The sequence below is a fragment of the Delphinus delphis genome, chromosome 16 (assembly GCF_949987515.2).
Source record: "Delphinus delphis chromosome 16, mDelDel1.2, whole genome shotgun sequence".
Lineage (NCBI taxonomy): Eukaryota > Metazoa > Chordata > Mammalia > Artiodactyla > Delphinidae > Delphinus > Delphinus delphis.
In genome coordinates this window covers 25238521-25257814 of record NC_082698.1, presented here as the reverse complement: position 1 = coordinate 25257814, position 19294 = coordinate 25238521, and the positions used below count along the sequence as shown (strand labels likewise).

Genomic DNA, 19294 nt, shown 5'->3' with positions numbered 1-19294 from the left:
TGAGTGTTGCTCTAGGCCCAGGAGGGGACTTTTGGGAGGTAGTACATTTGAAATAGAGATGAATGCTCCCTAGGTCGTCATCCAGCAGGAAGCGGGGATGGTCTGTAGCTATTATTCTCACAGAGAAAGAGCAGATTTTTAGGGACTGACCATGGCTCTCAGGGGGATGCAGAGACCAGCTCAGTGGCTCTCTTGGTAATGGATGACTTGGTCATGGCCAGTATCCTTTCCCTAGGTTTTGCTTTGTGACCCTGAAGCCAGGAAGCTGATGATGACCCTGAAGAAAACCCTGGTTGAGTCCAAACTTCCTGCCATTACCTGCTATGCTGATGCTAAGCCTGGTCTGCAGACACACGGCTTTATCCTCAGGGTCAAGGACTACGGCTGCATTGTGAAGTTCTACAATGACGTGCAGGGACTGGTGCCCAGGCATGAGCTCGGTGCCGAGTATATCCCTGACCCAGAGAGTGTCTTTTACACTGGCCAGGTAAGCCTTCCCCTGGATAGGCTCCTACCGTTGGTGACCCCATGAACACAGATTTGAAGGAGTAGGAAGGCTACTTTTTAAGGGTTACAGAAGAGAGCATGTTGGGTAGCGGGCCTGAGCCAGCTAAGTGGAGGAGATGGAACAGAACAGAGAGAAACCCTCAAGGGAGCTCAATGGATGCTAACAAACTAACAAACCTTAGGCCCTCAACCTAGAAGAAATTAATCTTCACCTGTTATACACTAGTGTCCCTCACATCAGAAATTGTTCTGAGGCCACTATCACCACAAGGGGGCACTGCCCTAAATCTGATGAGTCTGGGTCTGTCTAGGAAAAAGTGATTTTTTAAAACTTGGGATTATACCCCAAAATTCATTCATGTCTTTTGTCACCCGAAAGGCTGACTTGTGGGGGTTCTGTGTAGCTCTCAGTACGTTTCTCTTCACTGCCTTCTGACCTGATCCTGGGTCTTGGCGAATCACGCAAGGCCTCTGTGGTGCTGGTGGGGGGCACCTCTCTCCAGGGCCAAGCAGGTATGGTTTCTCACCAGGTGGTGAAGGTTGCAGTGCTGAACTGTGAGCCATCCAAAGAGAGGATGCTCTTGTCCTTCAAGCTGTCAGGTGATCCGAAGGAAGAATGTGCGGGACACAGTCAGAAGAAAAAAAAAGCCATTAACGCTGGGCAGGTACCTGGACTTCTCCAGACAAATTATTTTAGTTACGGTGGTAGAGAGCAGGGCGCCACTGACACCTGGGGTGCTGGAAACCATGCAGAGGGATGATCAAGGAAGCTAGATAAGGCTCTGGGGCTGTGTGTCAGAGCAGATGGACTGTCTAGGAAGGAAAGTGCGGTTACGGTGTGGCTTGTCAGCAGTGTGCTGCTGCCCTCTTTCCTCTTGGTCCCTAGGACCAGCCTGCAAAACTGTCTTTCCTTTGGGACCCAGTGGAGGGACCTGGGAGAGGAGTGATGTGAGCACCAGATGGGTCCTGCTGTGTGTGTGGGTGTGTGTGCCTGTTGGGTCTTTGGGAGTGTGGGGTGGGGAGTGGGAGAAAGCTGCTTCTCTGATCTCGACCTCTCAGTGATCCCTGGTGCTAGATACTCGATGCCTCTGATCTCTACCTGACCCGCACGAGTTGCTCTCTGCTCAAGACAAGCGCTCTTTTTTGTCTTCCTTTTCCCTGAGTAGTTGGTGGATGTGAAGGTTCTGGAGAAGACCAAAGATGGGCTGCAGGTGGCTGTCCTGCCTCACAACATCCCCGGCTTCCTTCCCACGTCTCATCTGTCAGACCACGTCACCAATGGCCCACTGTTGCATTGCTGGCTCCAGGCAGGTGACACCCTTCACAGAGTCCTGTGTCTGAGCGAGGGTGAGGGGCGTGTTGTATCCTTTACTGGTCTCTGGGGGGCCGCGGAGGTGGAGGTGTGGGAGCTGTGGGCCCTCGGCGGGGCGGGGGGCGCTGGGGAGCTCAGGGTCAGGCTCTGCTCTTAGTTGGAAACTCCATGGGAAAGAACTCCATGGGAAAGAAGAAAGAAAGAAGACTGCAGAAATACCTCCACAGACCAAACCAGTGGGCAAGCCTGCACTTTGCCTCTGTTCCCCTGGTGGGCGTTAGAGCAGGATCGAGGTGCTGCTGGCAGATGCGGGTGGTCAGGGCAGAGGGGGAGCCCAGGGTGTTGGGGAGAGGGCCACGTGGCACTTCAGGCCCAGTAGGACACTCCCAGTGGCACGTCCAGCCTTCTTGGGGCACTCAGTGCTCACCCCTGAGTTGGAACAGTTAATAAGTACCTGCTGTCCTCTTTTCTCTCCTCCGCCTCCCTCTGCTGGGATATAGGTCTCAGAATATTGCTTTCGGTCTTCGTGTGGGCGCTTAGAAGGAAGACACTGCCTCCTTTCTTGCAGAATGTAAAATCGATTCTCCTTAGAGTGGAGATAGGCAGAGGAGGGGAAATAGGGTTGGTTAGTGTGAAGATAGGCAGGAGGATGGTGTCACGGCCGGTTCAGCTGCCAAACCACAGGGATGAGCCTTCCCCTTAGGTCCCCTCCAGTAATCTGGAGGTGAGTTAATAAGGGCAGGAACGAAACAGTGATTCCCAGACTTCAGTGTGAATCAGAATCCCCTGAAGGGCGTGGTCCAACACAGCCTGCTCCCCGCGCCCCCCAAGTGTCTGATTCAGTAGGTCTGGGCTGGTGCTTAAGAATTTGCCTCTCTAGCTAGTTCCCGGTGATGCTGATGCTGCTGGTCTGCACACTTAGAGAATCACTGTGGTAGAGAGGGTGTAGAGTGGAGATGGGAGAGATGGACAGCTCATCTGCCCTTTCTGGAACATTCCTTGACGAAGTGCCACTAGCTCCTTTGCAGGAAGCCAGCTTTGGTGTCTGCAGTAGAGGGTGGCCAGGATCCCAAGAGCTTCTCAGAAATCCATCCTGGAATGCTGCTCATTGGTTTTGTGAAGAACATCAAGGACTACGGTGTGTTCGTCCAGTTCCCGTCAGGCCTTAGTGGACTGGCTCCCAAAGCTGTAAGTTCACCTCCCTGCACAAGGGCCTTTGAGGGGAGACAACAGGGACATGGAACCTGAGGGTTGGTGGGAAAGAATCTATTCTCTTGAAAGATTTTCAGGGGCATGACACAGAGGCACCTGGCTGAGGGGGAGTGGAGCTGAGACTCAGTCTGCAGTCCTCTTGCCCAGCCTGTAAGTCTTGGCTCAGGGCTGTGTCCTGGAGGAAGGGGCACCTTTTCTACTTCATGCTACAGCATTGGGTAGGTCATTGGATAGCAGACTTTTCAGACTGGAAAAGATCCTAGCGATCCCGTAGTTGAACCCCCTTTCAGGCCTGCTGCATAAACTGACACCCAGAGCGGAGAGGAGTCTTACCAAAGCCCGTGTAAGATGGTAGTGAGCAAAGGGCTCATCGCTCATTCCTGCCACAGACAGTTCATAAGTGTTTCGTCCTTTCCGTAGGTGTGTTCCCTTGATGTTTTGCCTGGGCAGGTCTCATTTGCATCCCCTGCCAGAACAATTTTAACAATGGGAGGCGGGGGAGGGCCCCAGAAACATGCACAGTGAGGGGCAGAGAGTTGCTCTGGGGCCTTCTCGGCTGGGTTGGCAGCCAGGGCGCCTCCTGTGTTTTTACGAAAAGGGAGGTGAGCTGTGCTCAGAGGGCTGGGAGGACCTTCCTGGGGTCCATCTCCTGCCTCACACACTTCTTTCTGGGTGTTTCAAGTGGGTTGTCTTAATAGAGACTTCCTTTCCTTTCTTCATTTTGTGCCCGCTCTTCCCTTTTAGATCATGAGTGACAAGTTTGTGACCTCCACAAGTGACCACTTTGTCGAGGGGCAGACAGTGGTTGCTAAGGTGACCAACGTGGACGAGGAGAAGCAGCGGATGCTGCTGTCGCTGCGGCTGTCGGACTGCACTCGGGGGGACCTGGCCGCCACCAGCCTCCTCCTCCTGAGCCAGTGCCTGGAGGAGCGGCAGGGCGTCCGCAGCCTCATGAGCAACCGAGGTGGGGGCAGGAGGGCGGAGGATGAGGGCCAGGGGTGGGGCGTGTGCGTCTTCAGTCTGTTCCCATGAGTTGTTGGTCTTCCCCGACGTTAAAAAAATATGGGTAAACTTTTGTTGATGGGAGTAGGATCTCCATAAAGTGCACAAATCTTCTAGAGTACAGCTCAGTAAACATTTATAAAGTGAACATCCCTATGTAACTGTCATCCAGATTCAGATAAAAAGTCATTACTTGGTATCCCAGAAGTTCCCCTTGGGCTCCCTCCCAGTTCAGAATCAAAATTTCCCTGAGTTCTGTGACCTCAGGTTTGCGTTTGTTGTGAATCCATTCACTTCTTCACTTTTTGTTCCTTTATTCATCAGATGTGTAGTGGATGATAAAATGGAACAGGGACCTGCTAGAAGACTTTGGGGGGGGTTATTAGTCTGACTCTACTAAGCTTTGAACCATTGTGTAGATTTGTTGGAACCCTGATGGGATTTGGGAATAAGAACCTTGAGAGGGTAGATTCCAAACAGAAAGAATGAAAATTCCGAAATCAAAGCAAAGCATGTGTTTCTGGCATTCGTTGGCTATTCCATGAATTATGGCCATGTGGGGTGAGCAAGGGGCATAGGTCTCTGCCTGTACTGGGAATTTTCATGGATATCAGACATTTTTACCAAGAGCAATTTTGCCTTCGTAGTGGTTCCAACGCTCCATGTTGGAAATGTCCTCCATGTGTCAGCATATTTCCAAAGGAAAAGAATGGTGAGTGTCATTTCATCTTGTTAATCCCTATTTCCTTTGGGTCTCTGGCAGACTCTGTGTTGATCCAGACGCTGGCTGAGATGACCCCAGGGATGGTCCTTGACCTAGAGGTGCAGGAGGTGTTGGGAGACGGCTCTGTACTGTTCAGTGAGGGCCCAGTGCCCGGCCTGGTCCTAAGAGCCAGCAAGTATCATCGGGCAGGTGAGTGCATCTCTCTCACCCATCATGGTTTGTAGGGGAAACCACTTGCCCGTTGCTTCCTCTTCTGGGTACAGAATTTCCAAATACATAGATGAGCTGATACAGCAGAAGTTTTTGGCATGCTTATCTTGTGTAAATGCAAATGAAGACAGCAGCATACTAAAGAAGGTTTAGGTATGAATCTCTTTATTGTTGTATTTGGGTAAATCTAGATTTTTATATACCAGGTTGCATAAATTGACACAACCTGAATGTGAATTATGGGAGCTAGACCCTTGGCTTCCCTAGCGCATGTAAACCTAGGACATAGGTCTACTTTTCCTTTTTGTGCAGGGCTGTTGGAGAGATGCTGTCTCCCTTCGCCCCTGCTCCAGGAGGGTGATCACATTGTGTTTGGTTCTGCACTGCAGGGCAGGAGGTGGAATCTGGGCAGAAAAAGAAGGTTGTGGTCTTAAATGTTGATATGTTGAAGTTGGAAGTACATGTTTCCCTCTGCCACGATTTGGTGAATAGAAAAGCTAAAAAGGTAAGCTTGCTGACTGAGGACTTCCATTCCCATGGTTTCAAAGGTTTTACACACCCCTTCAACCCCACGTGGTTCGCAGATACCTGTAGACAGGGTGGCCGTGTGCCTGGGTTTGTCTGGGTCACTCCCAGGTGTACCTGTCACCCTGGTGTGCTTGTTGTTTTTGTTTTCTTGGCTGAGCCACGCGGCTTGCAGGATCTTAGTTCCCCGACCAGGGATTGAACCCGGGCCCTGGCAGTGACAGCGCCGAGTCCTAACCACTGGGCCGCCAGGGAATTCCCCTGGTGTGCTTGTTAGTTGCAGTGACTTTCACTGTGGTTTGGGCTGTAAATCACGTGGTCACCCTGATTAGGGCCAAGCAGGTGCTTGGATGAGTGAAGTGGGCCAGGTGTCTTAGGGGGTGGTGACAGTAGGACTCGACACCTGGACTGACAGACTGCGGAGTGCACGCACTGCTGCAGAGGAGCAGAGACTACTCGGTTCCATCTCACTGTTGCCACATGAGAACATCTGGGTCTAGTGTTGGGAAGTCTTTGAATTTTAAGAGAAGGCAGAATGTGGATTTTTTATTTGAAATAAATGTAGGAAATGTTGGAAACTATTTTTCTTTTTTAAACATCATGTGAACCAAACAAAACATGTCTGTGGGTAGTTTTGACCTCCAGGCTGCTCGTCTAACACCCTCTTCTGTCCACTTTTGTGTGGGCAAAGAATGGGTTCAAGGGAAATCTTAAAATGAGTGGTATCTTTCTCCGGATGACGTGTATATTTTGTCATCGTCTAAAGTACTTATTAATCCCCTAATCGCATAGGGTATGTTACAGAGAATTATATAGATGTAATCCTTAACCTCCAGTTGCTTATAATTTTAAAACTTTGAGAGACAAAGAGAAATAGAAAACAGTATTAACCCCTCACTAAGCTTTCTAGCAGGTCCCTCTCCCGTTTTGTCATCCGAGTGAAGCTAGTGCATGTAAGGGCATGAGCACAGGTTGGATGTTGGAGAAAGACAGGCTACATGCCTTGCACACAATAAGCTCTCAGTAATGACTGTCTCTGTTGAGTGAGTGAATAAACTGGGTGGAGAGCTAGCTGCAGGACAAGAGCGGGGGAACCACAGTGTCTTAAAGCTGGAGAACCATTAGAGGTCACTTGGCTGTGCATCACAGTCACCTTGAAAGTTCTGCTTTCACTAGTTCCAGGACAGGATCTCAGAATCTGAATTCAAAACGGAGGCTAACTCCAGGTGATCCTGATGTGGCTCCTTGAGTGTGGTCACATCGCCTCAGTGTACAGGAGGGGAAAGCTGGGTCCAGGGAGTGGAGGCTAGTTTGTTACAGCTCAGATTAGCCTTGAGCCCCCTGGACTCAGAGGACTTTCCCAGACCTACCCTGCCCAGTGGGTGAGGAACAAGTCCTTGTGCTCTGTAAGAAGCAGGGATGGTGGGTTTTCTGTTTTCCAGCTGAAGAAAGGCAGTGAGCACCAGGCGATTGTGCAGTACTTGGAGGAACCCTTTGCCCTTGCCTCCTTGGTAGAGACTGGCCAGCTAGCAGCTTTCTCCCTGACCTCCCACCTCAACGACACCTTCCGCTTTGATTCAGAGAAGTTGCAGGTGGGACAGGGTGTCTCCCTAACCCTCCAGACCACAGAACCAGGAGTGACAGGTCTTCTTTTGGCCGTTGAGGGGCCAGCTGCTAAGAGGACCATGAGACAGACCCGGAAGGACTCTGAGACGGTCGACGAGGATGAAGAAGCAGATCCAGCTCTGGTTTTAGGGGCTGTAAGGAAGCACACCCTGTCCATTGGGGACATGGTCACAGGGACCGTCAAGTCCATTAAGCCCACCCATGTGGTTGTGACCCTGGAAGATGGCATCATTGGCTGCATCCATGCCTCCCACATTCTAGATGATGTTCCAGTGGGCACATCTCCTACTGCCAAGCTGAAAGTTGGGAAGAAGGTCACTGCCCGAGTGATTGGCGGGAGAGACATGAAGACATTCAAGTATGGAGGCTTTGGGGGAGGGACTGGCTTTGAGGGGAGATGGTGGTAATCGTGGGAGAAGGCATGGGAACTGAGGCAGTTTCCAAAAAGTTGTGCATACGTTAGATTTTCTTTTAGTTAACCAAAATGTTCACCAAATAATCCTTTTGTATGTCTTTATTTTTTAATGGTGTATAATGTAGTGGTTAAGAGCGTTGATTTAGAGTCAGATCTGGGGCGAATTCCAGATGTGCCACTTAAAATTATGCGACCAGGAGTTAAGTAGTTACTCAGCCCTCTGAGTTTTATTTTTCCTAAATCGTAAAGTGAGAGTAATGGTAGTGACTACCTCGCAGGGCCATTGCAAAGATTGGAAGAGAGAACACCTAGCACTGAGTGTGCCTGGTGTGTTGTCTGACACATAGTTATTGCTCCGTATGTGTCAGCAGTTACTATAATCCATCCTCCACAGCATACCTTAATTATACTCGTTTACTTTCAATCTAGTTACAGTGTGTTATTGCAGCAGAAGTCCTTGCTATAAGAAAACCAAAAAGAGAATTCAAAGTCTAGCCAATGATTTGCATATTAATTTCAGTAACTGTGGGATCTTCAGTAAGTCATTTGTTCTCTCTAGACCTCAATTTCCTTATTTTTAGAATGAAAGAGTTGGAAAATTCTTTTCAGGATTTAATATGACAACCCTAAAAGATCAGATGAGCCAGTTCCTTAACATTTACTCAAACGATGAGAATGGAAGGCCTCAGGCCTGGTATTACTACTGGGTGGTGTGGCAGTGGAGTGGGCGGGTTTTTAAGCTCGGTGTGGTGGGCAGTTAGAAATTCTGGTCTCCCGATTATGGTGTTACAGAGAATAAGAGAAATGATTTGACATTATTTGTTTCTCCAGGTTTCTCCCAATAAGTCATCCCAGATTTATTCGAACCATCCCGGAGCTGAGTGTTCGGCCAAGGTAAGGGGGACTCCGGTGGTCTCGTGGAAGGAGCGCTGGGCTTGGAGTCAGGAGCCTGAGTTCTAGGCTTGATTCAGCCAGGGTTGTGACTTATTTTGCCTCTCTCTCTCCAGGTTGTCTTTTTTTCTCCAGGAGGGATATTTGTCTGGTTCTCATACAGCTGGTTAGAGGGATTATATGAGAATTAACGTGAAAGCTGTATTCAGGGTTTAAGTATCAATTTAAAGGCTGATTGCAGTTCTGTTTGTTGGCATGTAACAAAAAGAAACATTTTTGCTCTCAACCTAATTTTCTAGAACTCAGTAATTCCCTAAATAAACACCAGGTAGCCAAGAATGCCTGTTCTTTGATAATAGACCACTACTTGGTGACTGAGACTTGAGGTCACGTTCTGGTGGATTCTGCAGAGGGATGTTCCACGAGGGATTCTAGGTGGACCGGTAGAACTAGTAGTTTCGTGAAGTGGTGGATCCAGTTTGTCTGGGGTCATTCTTTCAGAGGATCTCAAGCATGTTGATCTATGGGCCTGTCTGCTTCTGCTTCCCCCATTAAAAAAACCCAGCCTGTAGGAACTGATAGGCCATCAGTGACTGAAGCTAGATACACGTGACTGTGCCAGAACCTCTGCAGGGTCAGGCCCAGATCCATCCAGGTTGTAAGTCTTATGTGCCTAGGATGTCATGGAAAGACCTCTTAAGCAGCTTTCCGAGCATAAGGTTTGGTCAGCAGCCTGAAGGGATCAGAGTAGAAGTGGAATAGTTCTGAGAAGGCTTGTGTCTGAGGTAGGGCAGTATTCCTGGAACCTTGAAGTACCAGATGCTAACAACGCTTACTTTGAAGGATGTGAAAGTAAGCCCTTTAGTTCCAGAATGATGAGATTTGGTGGATGCACACGTTCCTGTTTGCCTAATCTGTGGTTTCCTTAGTTTTGTAGATTTGATTGTGTCCCTTTGTCTTGAAAACAGAGACCTCCTCATATTCGTTGTTTTAGTCTGTGGTGTCTTCACCTCTGAGGCTGGACGTCTTGTTCAATTAAGGGTTAAGGTCAAGTAGTTTATCCAGGCTAAGGGTAGGTATGTTAAATTAATGAATACTGCAAGGGGTGAGTCAGTGAGCATTGTGGGAAGACTTACTAACATCCTGAATGGTTCTTGACCCTCAGAGTCTGGAGCCTCTCATGAACTATCACTGCTGTGCTGGTCCACCCTCCTGTCTATGGAGACTAGTGTGAGCCATAGCGGTGGTCCTTGGTAGTGGCAGTGCGGGCCAAGCCAGGAAATGTGTTCATTCCATAGAGGAGATGGAGGATGGAGAGTTATAACGACAGATAGACAGATGGACAGGTAAAAAACTCTAGCACATCTTCCCCCTCCTCCACGCACCTATGTTGTATTGTTAATTATTTTATGTTAATGGAGGCCCCTGAGAAACTTAGTATAAACGTAATGCTATTGTTGCTATATTTCTCAAATGCTTTATGTTTTAAAATACATGTTTTGAAGTCAGGAGGAAAAACATTTATTTAATTGACGGTGTTGACTTACGAAATACCATCATATTTTCATTCCCACTTGTATATGGAGCTCTTGTGCCCAAAGAGAATGTCGTGTGTCTTCGAGTTGAGTTCAGGGTTGGTGAGGGACACTCAAGCTAGATAAAACGGTGCCTGCTCATTTACCCATTTGGAGGGGGGGAAGTTAAGAGAGCAGAGCAGTTCAGAAGTCATTACATGTATCTCTGGAATTCCTGCTAGTCACTGAGTTTTCTCTTGCCATTAATGTAGTTATGCCCACCTTTTTTTTTTTTTTTTTTTTTTAAGAGAGTCAGTTTAAAATCATTTTGGGAAAAGAAAAAAGATAACACATACTTGTTATGTGTGTTTGTGTTTTATTTTTAATTTTTTTTTTTTTTTAACTTAAACAGACATCTGTTTTCTCACAATTCTGGAGGCTTTCAGTCTGAGATGAAGGTATCAGCAGGGTTTGTTCTTCTGAGGCCTGTCTCCTTAGCTTGCAGGTGGCTATCTTCTCCAGTGTCTTCATATGGTCTTCTCTTTGTATTTATCTAGGTCCTAATCTCCTCTTTTTTCACATTTTTTTATTGTGGTAAAAACATAACATAAATTTGCCCTCTTAACACTTTTTAGGTATCCATTATGGTATTGTTAACTATATGCATATTTTTATGTAACAGATCTCTAAACTTTTTCATCTTGCATGACTGCAACTCTATAGCCATTCATTTCCCCCTGACTCCCCAGCCTCTCGCAACCATCATTCTACTTTCTGTTTCTTAGAGTTTGATTACTTCACATACCTCATATAAGTGGAGTCCTGCACAGTCCTTCTGTGACAGGCTTATTTCACTCAGCACAACATCCTCAAGGTTCATCCGTGTGGGAACATACAGCAAGATTTCCTTCTTTTTTAAGCTGAGTAATATTCCATTGTGTGTATATATGTTGTCTTTATCCATTCATCCATCAATGGACATTTAGGTTGTTTCCACACCTTGGCTATTATGAATAGTGCTGCAATGAACATGGATATACAGATATCTCTTTGAGATCTTGTTTTTAATTCTTTTAGATACATACCCAGAAGTAGGAGTGCTGTATCATATGGTAGTTTTTTGAGGAACTTCCATACTGTTCTCCGTAGTGGCTGCACCATTTTACAGTCCTACCAACAGTGTGCAGGGAAGGATTCCCTTTTCCCACATCCTTGCCAATGCTTATTATTTTCTGTTTGTTAATGGCCATCCTCACAGATGTGAGGTTAATATCTCACTGTGGTTTTGATTTATATTTCCCTGACTATTAGTGATGTTGAGCTCCTTTTCCTATGCTACTTGGATGTTTGTATTATCTTCTTTGGAGAAATGTCTGTTGCAGTTCTGTTTTTCAGTCAGGTTATTTGTTTTTTTATTACTGAGTTGTAGCTTAATTTCTTATAAGGACACCAGTCGTGTTGGATTAAGGCCCACCCTAACCACCTCATTTTAACTTAATTGCCTCTTTAAATTCCCTGTCTCCAAACACAGTCACATTCTGAGGTATTGGAAGTTGGTGCTTCAACATAAGAATTTGGGGGGCTGGGCGAGACAATTCAGCTCATAACAGAGGCATTCCTGTATCAGCTATTGAGTGAATAAATTTTTTTATCCTAACTATACATGTATATATGTATAAAGGCATTATAGATAATGAATGTAAATTATCTGTTAGTTATCTGTTAGAGTGCCAGGCACATGGATGTTCTGTGTGTGTTTTAAGAAATAACATTTTACAGATGTTCCCTTCCCAGGCTTCTCCCTTCACCCCCAGAGGATGAATTCTCCATTATTTGACATATATCCATCTCTTGCTTTTATACTTTCGTTATATATATATATATATCTACAAAAAATTATTTTGTATGGTTTTCAAATTTTACATAAATAGTATGCTGTGCTTAATATTCTGCAGCTTGTTTTCTTCACTCAAAATTTTGTTTTTGCCATCTCTCCATTTTGGGGCCTAGAGTTAAAACAGTAACCCATCCTGTGCCTGTGCCAAACTGTATATATTTTCAAGCTGATGGAAGACGTTTACGGTTGTTTCCACAACGCCACAGTGAACATCCTTGAACTCGTTCCATTGTGCGCATGTGCAGGGATTTCTCTAGGGTGGAATTGCTGGGTGTGTTTCAGCTTTACTAGTGTATGAGTTTCCTGTGTTCCTATATTCACCAGTACTTGCTATTACACGTTACAGTTTTACGAGTATTACTTGTACCATTTTACTGGTGAGTTCTGTTTTGTTTTAGAAATTTGAATTGGTAAGCTGGGCTGGTTGGAATGGTGGGAATTCTGTGCTTCCTTTGAAGTGATTTGTGGACTGATAACTTTCAGACCGCATCTCCTTGTTGCTTTTCTGAGAAGAAAAAGAGAATCAAGAAAGTGATAATGCCGAGGTAGCATAGGGCACAGAGCGCTGGATTTTTGAATCAGGAACTCTGACTTCAACTCCTGGGTCTGTAGCATAAAATGAGTTTAATGATATCTGTCCTGGGCTTCCCTGGTGGCGCAGGGGTTGAGAGTCCGCCTGCCGAGGCAGGGGACACAGGTTTGTGCCCCGGTCTGGGAAGATCCCACGTGCCGCGCAGCGGCTGGGCCCGTGAGCCATGGCCGCTGAGCCTGCGCGTCCGGAGCCTGTGCTCCGCAACGGGAGAGGCCACAGCAGTGAGAGGGCTGCGTACCGCAAAAAAAAAAGTATCTGTCCTACTTGATTCACACATGAGAGTGTTGTCACATTCAGTGAGAGATTATTTGTGAAAGCAGTTCTGCAAACTGTAAAGCAGTAGCTAAAGCATTGAAAGAAGTAAAATAGTTTTGTTTCCTATACTTATAAAGATTATTGTTGGCTCCCTGCTTCAGGTGAGTGAATTGGAAGGGATTAATTTTCACGCAGGTATTGTGAACATTCATTCCCCTTTAAGGAGAGAAATGGCCGGGGGTGGTGCATGGTGGGTGTGTATGAGTTAGCGGAGTCCTGTAAAATCAATCCATGGCCACTCGAGGGAGATGGTTTCAAGCTAGAAGCTTATCCAGAGGTTGGTTTACTCTTTGCATTGCCTTTCTGTAACCAGTGAGCTGGAGAAGGATGGCCACACCTCTCTCAACACTCATTCTGTTAGCCGCTTGGAGAAGATTAAACAGTACCAGGCTGGTCAGACTGTGACTTGCTTCTTGAAGAAGGTGAGTAGTGCACGCCCTGCAATGCGATGCTGTCCCTCTTACAGAAGAAAACGGGGAGAAACTGACAATGACCATTTGCACTAGACTTTGCTTCTGTGTTTGCTGCCATGCTGGTTTGTAGAAGACAGTAGAAGGCCTCTGCTCCTAGAAAACTTCTGGTCTAATCAAGGAGCTAAATTTATGGCTTACAAAACAGCTAGCAAGCAACCCACAGTTCTACATATTTATAGATTAATTGTACAAAATGGAAAGAAAAATATATCATAGAGCAAGATTTTAAATCCAGTTCTTTATTTTATTTTAAATAATGTAAAATTCAAATTTCAGTGTCCACAAATAAAGTTTTATCAGAAGACACACACACAAATATTTTAAATAAAAATAAAGTTTTATTTAAAATAAAATAAAATGTTGGATTTTAGATTCTTGCCTTTTATAAAGTTCGGGAACAGTGCAAAACAGTATATAATTGGGTGCCAGGTTATGTGTTCTAACCCCAAGAGGAACAGGAGTTGAATAAAGGGAAGGGATCAGTGAGAACTATACCAGTTGGAATACATCAGAGAGAAGGTTGGTCTGGGCTTGACCCTGAGGGATAATTCCTCTTCATTGCTGCCAGATTCTTCCTCCATGAGCATGTATCTGAGTATGTCTGTGGTGCTTGATCCTTTTAGTTACCTATTGTCTGTAGACATTCATAAACCCAAGATGCCTTAGAGTGGTGTTTAAGCTCTTCATAATCAGACTTTATGAATCTGGTATACCAGTCATGCTGAAAACCTCCTCTATTTTTTTCCCTTCTTGTCTTTATTTCTACACTGGGAGTACTGTCTATTCTTATTGCCTACAACCCTTCAAGGTGCAGCACAGATAACCCTCCCTTCTTACTAGTTCTCCTACAGGGTCCCGTAACATACTATGCTCTCACTTGTTGCTTGCTCCTGCATACTCATTTGACTTACTCTTTGCAGACTGTAATCTCTTTGAAGGCAGGGCCTGGCTTTTACTTATCACTCTCATGCCGTATACATAGTGGCTGCTTGATAAATGTTTTGTTGAGTTGACCTGAAAATTGGGGTGTGTATTTAGGGCAGAGCACTGTGTCAATAGCAAAATCTAAATTGATTTAGAAATAAGATGTTAGTCCCTGAAGATGGTTAACGTTCACTGGGCACAACTGAGTTTGGGGGAGGCGACAGAGGTCAGTGGGATTGGTCCTACTGCTTGAGGATATCTCTGAGGCCTTTTTTGCCTCCTAATCAGCTGAGGCACCAGGAGAGATGCATGTTCTGCTGGGCTGGCAAAGGCTCTGAGCTAGACTCTGAGTGAAGCCTGCGAGAAGTGGAGGTTGGACAGGGGCATTGGGACATAGGGGTGCGTTCCTGTTCCTTGGGAAAATGTAGGCTTTGGGCTCTTTGAGCCCTGTGGTTTTAGGAGAGTCTGTTTTGGTGAAGGGAAGAGAAGAGACGCTTGTATCTGCCCATTCCATTTCTCCTCCTGTTTTTTTTTTTTCCGCAGTACAACGTGGTTAAGAAATGGCTTGAGGTGGACATCGCTCCAGACATCCGGGGGAGAATTCCCTTACTGCTCACTTCTCTTAGCTTCAAGGTCAGTGTGCCTGAGATCCCTGGAGAGGAAACCCCAGCTCCCTGAATTCAACTTAGTGTCTGGTGTGTGCTCACAGTGGGTACAGGGAACTGTACTGTGGGAGATACTTACCGTGCAGACTTAAATGCTGTGGTTTTGGATAAATGACAGGCCTTTCCTCAAACATCAGAAGAATTTTCTTGCCCTTCCAGGTTCTGAAACATCCAGATAAGAAGTTCCGGATTGGCCAGGCCCTGAAGGCCACCGTGGTTGGCTCAGATTCCTCCAAGGCCTTCTTGTGTCTTTCACTCATAGGTGTGGTGATGAAATGGGACCTGGTCAGGGAAGGGAGGGGGAGGAAGGGGTCGGGAAGAGGTCTTCAGTCATTGCCCAGGTTGAAGGATGCCGTGGGTTTCGGAGTCCTTAGAAAGCCTAGTGTGGTGGCTATGTCCTTGGAACAGTTTTTCTCTCGGGGCTTTGCTCTGTGGCCTGTGTCTGAGTCACCTTTACCTACACAGTTGTTTTTCCTTGGTCTCTCAGAAAGGCTTGTCCACCACATGGCCCTGGTATTCTTGACCACATGGCATGGTGATGTGGGTCTGTGTGATCATTCAGGTCCACTCAGCCTAGACAGCCCGAGTCCGGACGCCTCCACCTCCCCTGGACTCTGGTTGGCCAGTGTCTCGGCTTCTTTCTTGGCTCATTTCCTCTTCCCTGAATCTGGTTCATTCTCCTGCCAGGTCCTCACAAGCTCGAGAAAGGGGAAGTGGCCATGGGCCGCGTGGTGAAGGTGCTTCCCAAGGAGGGACTGACCGTCTCGTTCCCCTTCGGGAAGATCGGAAGAGTCAGTATATTTCACGTGAGTGACTCCTACTCAGAGACGCCCCTGGAAAACTTTACCCCACAGAAGATTGTCAGGTAGGCTGAGTTCTTTTCCTCTTTTCAGCTCTCTGTGGGATTGGTGGGGTTTTTTTGTTTTTGTTTTCCTTTTAATTATAGATGTGTGATTTTGTACCAGAAAAAAATAGTGTATAAAATGGAAAGTGAAAATTGCTGTTGCTCCTCTCTTTCTCCACCACTTTTTGCCATTAGATACTTTGAGCTCTATCTTTCAAGACTCTAACATATATAGGTATAATTTGCCCGTACATAATAGTAGAATTTCATTCTATGTGCTATTCTGCAACTTGCTTTTTTCTCGCGGCAGTTTAGCATACACTTTTTCTTTCCTGTGCTAGTACATCGAAATCAGCCTTGTTCTTTTACCTTATTTTTAACATTTTTTTTTTAGTATTGCATGATGTGTTTTTTTAAAAATCACAGTTTATTTAAACAATTCTGTTGATGGACAATAATGTTGAAGTGGATATCTTTGCACATATGTTTGGATACTAGTGAAAGTATAACTGTGAAATAAATTCCTAGGAGTAAAATTGATGGGTCAAACAATGTTATGCATTTTGCCAAAGTGTCTTCCAAAAGGACTTTGCTAATTTTTATCTCAATTAACAATAAATATGACTGTTCATTCCTCACACCCCTGTCAGCACTGGATATTCTTTTTTTTTTTTTTTGCGGTACACGAGCCTCTCACTGTTGTGGCCTCTCCCGTTGCGGAGCACAGGCTCTGGAGGCGCAGGCCCAGCGGCCATGGCTCACGGGCCCAGCCGCTCCGCGGCATGTGGGATCTTCCCGGACCGGGGCACGAACCCGTGTCCCCTGCATCGGCAGGCGGACTCTCAACCACTGCGCCACCAGGGAAGCCCGGATATTCTTAATTTTTAATCTTTGCCATTGAATAGGCTGAAATTGGTCTCGCATTTTAATTTGAATTTCTCTTACTGGTCATTTTTCATGTTTATTGGCTGTTTACATTTGTTCTGTGCTTTGCTTGGCCAAGTTGCTTCCTCATTTTACTATTGAACCATTCATCTTTTTAATTAAAGCAAAATTGATCTGTGTGTGTTCTCTGCAAGAGGACAGCAGTGACCTTTCACAGTTGGGGGGTGCTTTATGAACTATTTTGGGTGCACAAAAATGAACCTACCTCAGAGTTTTAAAACCATTTTATAGCCTGAATAAACTAGCATGGAGAGGCATATTTCAGCCTCGTACAATACAGACTTGTCTGACAACCACAGTTATCCAACAGTGGAGCAGACACCTTCAGGAGGCAGAGACTGGAAAGTAGTAATTGTCCTCCCATCTCGAGTGTCCCAGGCACCAGCACCTGCGTAAATTCTCAACCACTTGTCAGGGCTAAAGAGCACAAAATGCCCAGGGCCTAGGAGGAGAAAAAGAATGAGTCAGAGGGAAGCCCAAGATCATCTCTGCTTCGCTTATTTAGGCTTACAAAATACAGGTGTGATTTTTTTTTTTTAGCAAAATATTTTTAAAAAATAACATTATTGGGCTTCCCTGGTGGTGCAGTGGTTGAGAATCTGCCTGCTAATGCAGGGGACACGGGTTCGAGCCCTGGTCTGGGAGGATCCCACATGCCGCGGAGCAGCTAGGCCCGTGAGCCACAACTACTGAGTCTGCGGGTCTGGAGCCTGTGCTCCGCAACAAGAGAGGCCGCGATAGTGAGAGGCTGCACACTGCCATGAAGAGTGGCCCCCGCTTGCCACAACTAGAGAAAGCCCTCGCACAGAAACAAAGACCCACACAGCATAAATAAATTAATTAATTAATAAACTCGTACCGCCAACGTCTTAAAAAATAAATAAATAAATAACATTATTGTAGTTAAATGTATGAGTAGCATTCAGTTGTAATTCCTTCGTCTATCAATGTGAATAATAGGTTAAATGCCTAAAGACAGATGATCCCTTCAGGTCCTTTCCTGCTTTAAGGGCTGTGATTCCCTGGTAGAAAAGGCACTCACCTGTCATGGGAGAATTTGGACTACATTGTTCCTGAGATCCTTTCTACTGATAAGATTCTCTACCTTGCGTGGTGGTATAAATGACACCACCATTGCATGGTGGGTTTGGAAGCCCCCCGGAAGAGTAAACCCTGTTTCCCTCCCAGAAGCCTCCCCTGCTCAGGCCTCCCTCATGGGCTCCTCTGACCCACTGCTCTGAGTCGGCAGTGGTACCAGGCCGTCCCCCTGTCACGGTTTCCTGTGCCGAGTCTTTCTCTCCACGAGACCAGATCCTCCCAGCCCCCGATGCAGGGCTGGTCTCACCTCCTAAGTACTCACCGCGTGGCTCTGTGCGCCTTCCATAGGGCTTGCATGTATCCTCTTGTTTCCTCCTCCCAGCACCGTTCTTGGGTGAGGAGAGAAAGTAGCGGTATTTTTACTTGACGAACTAGTAAACTGAGGCCTGGAGAGGGGACTTGTCCCGAGTCCCTCAGCAGGTTGTGAGCAGTATGAACAGAGCCGTTGCTCTCGCCTGTTGCTCAGCCTTGTGGAGAGGAAGCCGAGGCCCTCTCCAGTCTCCTGAGGTGCTGGCTGGCGCCAGCGTTTCCTTCTCTTTTGCTCTCACTCCAGGTGTTATGTGCTGTCCGCTACAGGCCCTGTATTGACTTTGTCACTGCGATCGTCCAGGTGAGTGTCTGTGTTGTTGGGGGAAGAATTGGGGGAGAACTCCCCCCCAGCCCCAGAGGACTGAGGAGAGGCTGTGTGGATCTGACACAGAGCTTTGGGCCTCCCAGCTTGCTTCCCTGCTCACCCCCTTTATGCCCGGCCCCGTTTTTTATCCAGAAAAGCTGAGGACATTCAGTTGTAGAAGAACCTATCTGCTCAGGCTGTTGTTTCCCAAAGAAAGGTTCAAACATCCATAGTGGTGTTCAGAGTTGCCAGATGGCGGTCCTAGTGAGGGGAGGTGATGGAGCCCCCAGGGCTCCATAGTAGGGACAAGTGTGCCGTGAAGTGGATTGGCCTGAAGTCATGGTTCGAAATGAATGTATGAGGTTTAACCTCCCTCTGGCTTGCTCAGCCTCTCCCTGTTACTATTAAAGCCGTCCCCAGCTGACAGGAGTTCAGGAGAGGGTAGGGCTGGGCTCTGATGGTGATATCCTACTGACAGGTCCAGAGTCGTGTTCTTACAAAGTGTGATTATCACAGGAGATTTGGGGGTGAGGGTCGGGAAATGGGGTCAGAGGTACATGTGTAGTAAGCCTTTCATTCCTTTAGGACGAACCCGGAGACGAAAAGCAAAATAACAGATCCTGAGATTAACTCCATCCAGGATATTGAGGAAGGGCAGCTCCTGAGGGGCTACGTGAAGTCCGTCCAGCCGTCCGGTGTGCTCTTAGGGTGAGTGAGGCGGAGCCCGGGGACGTGGACCAGCCCCGAGGGTTCTCCCGGGGCCTGTCTTGATTGGCCCGCTGCTGCCCTCGGTCACCATCTCTGGAGGGATCATGAAGGAAGGAGAGTCTGTGTTCCCACCAGTGTTTTAAACTCCAAGTCTTTTTATACTTTCAAAAAAGTTTTGAATTCCTCTTGTTTGGTGTTTTTGACAAAGACTATGGCATATCCATGGTCATGATTTGTAAATGTTCCGTGAACCCCCAGATGTTACAGCCTTCCCTGCTGTAA

At 46.8% G+C, this 19294-nt stretch overlaps 1 protein-coding gene across 3 annotated transcripts in view; it reads left to right on the top strand.

The window, feature by feature from the left end:
- Nucleotides 1-19294, top strand: part of PDCD11 (programmed cell death 11) — a 42607-nt gene that overhangs the window by 16587 nt on the left and 6726 nt on the right. For all 3 annotated transcript variants that reach the window (XM_069541509.1, XM_069541508.1, XM_060034136.1), the window contains exons 13-27: nt 236-487; nt 1038-1172; nt 1674-1868; nt 2837-3007; nt 3776-3995; nt 4797-4946; nt 5357-5472; nt 6935-7476; nt 8365-8427; nt 13056-13164; nt 14683-14772; nt 14964-15066; nt 15492-15669; nt 18245-18301; nt 18890-19012. In XM_069541509.1, coding sequence (XP_069397610.1) covers nt 236-487; nt 1038-1172; nt 1674-1868; nt 2837-3007; nt 3776-3995; nt 4797-4946; nt 5357-5472; nt 6935-7476; nt 8365-8427; nt 13056-13164; nt 14683-14772; nt 14964-15066; nt 15492-15669; nt 18245-18301; nt 18890-19012 — 2504 coding nt within the window. The remainder of the gene's footprint in view (nt 1-235; nt 488-1037; nt 1173-1673; nt 1869-2836; nt 3008-3775; nt 3996-4796; nt 4947-5356; nt 5473-6934; nt 7477-8364; nt 8428-13055; nt 13165-14682; nt 14773-14963; nt 15067-15491; nt 15670-18244; nt 18302-18889; nt 19013-19294) is intronic.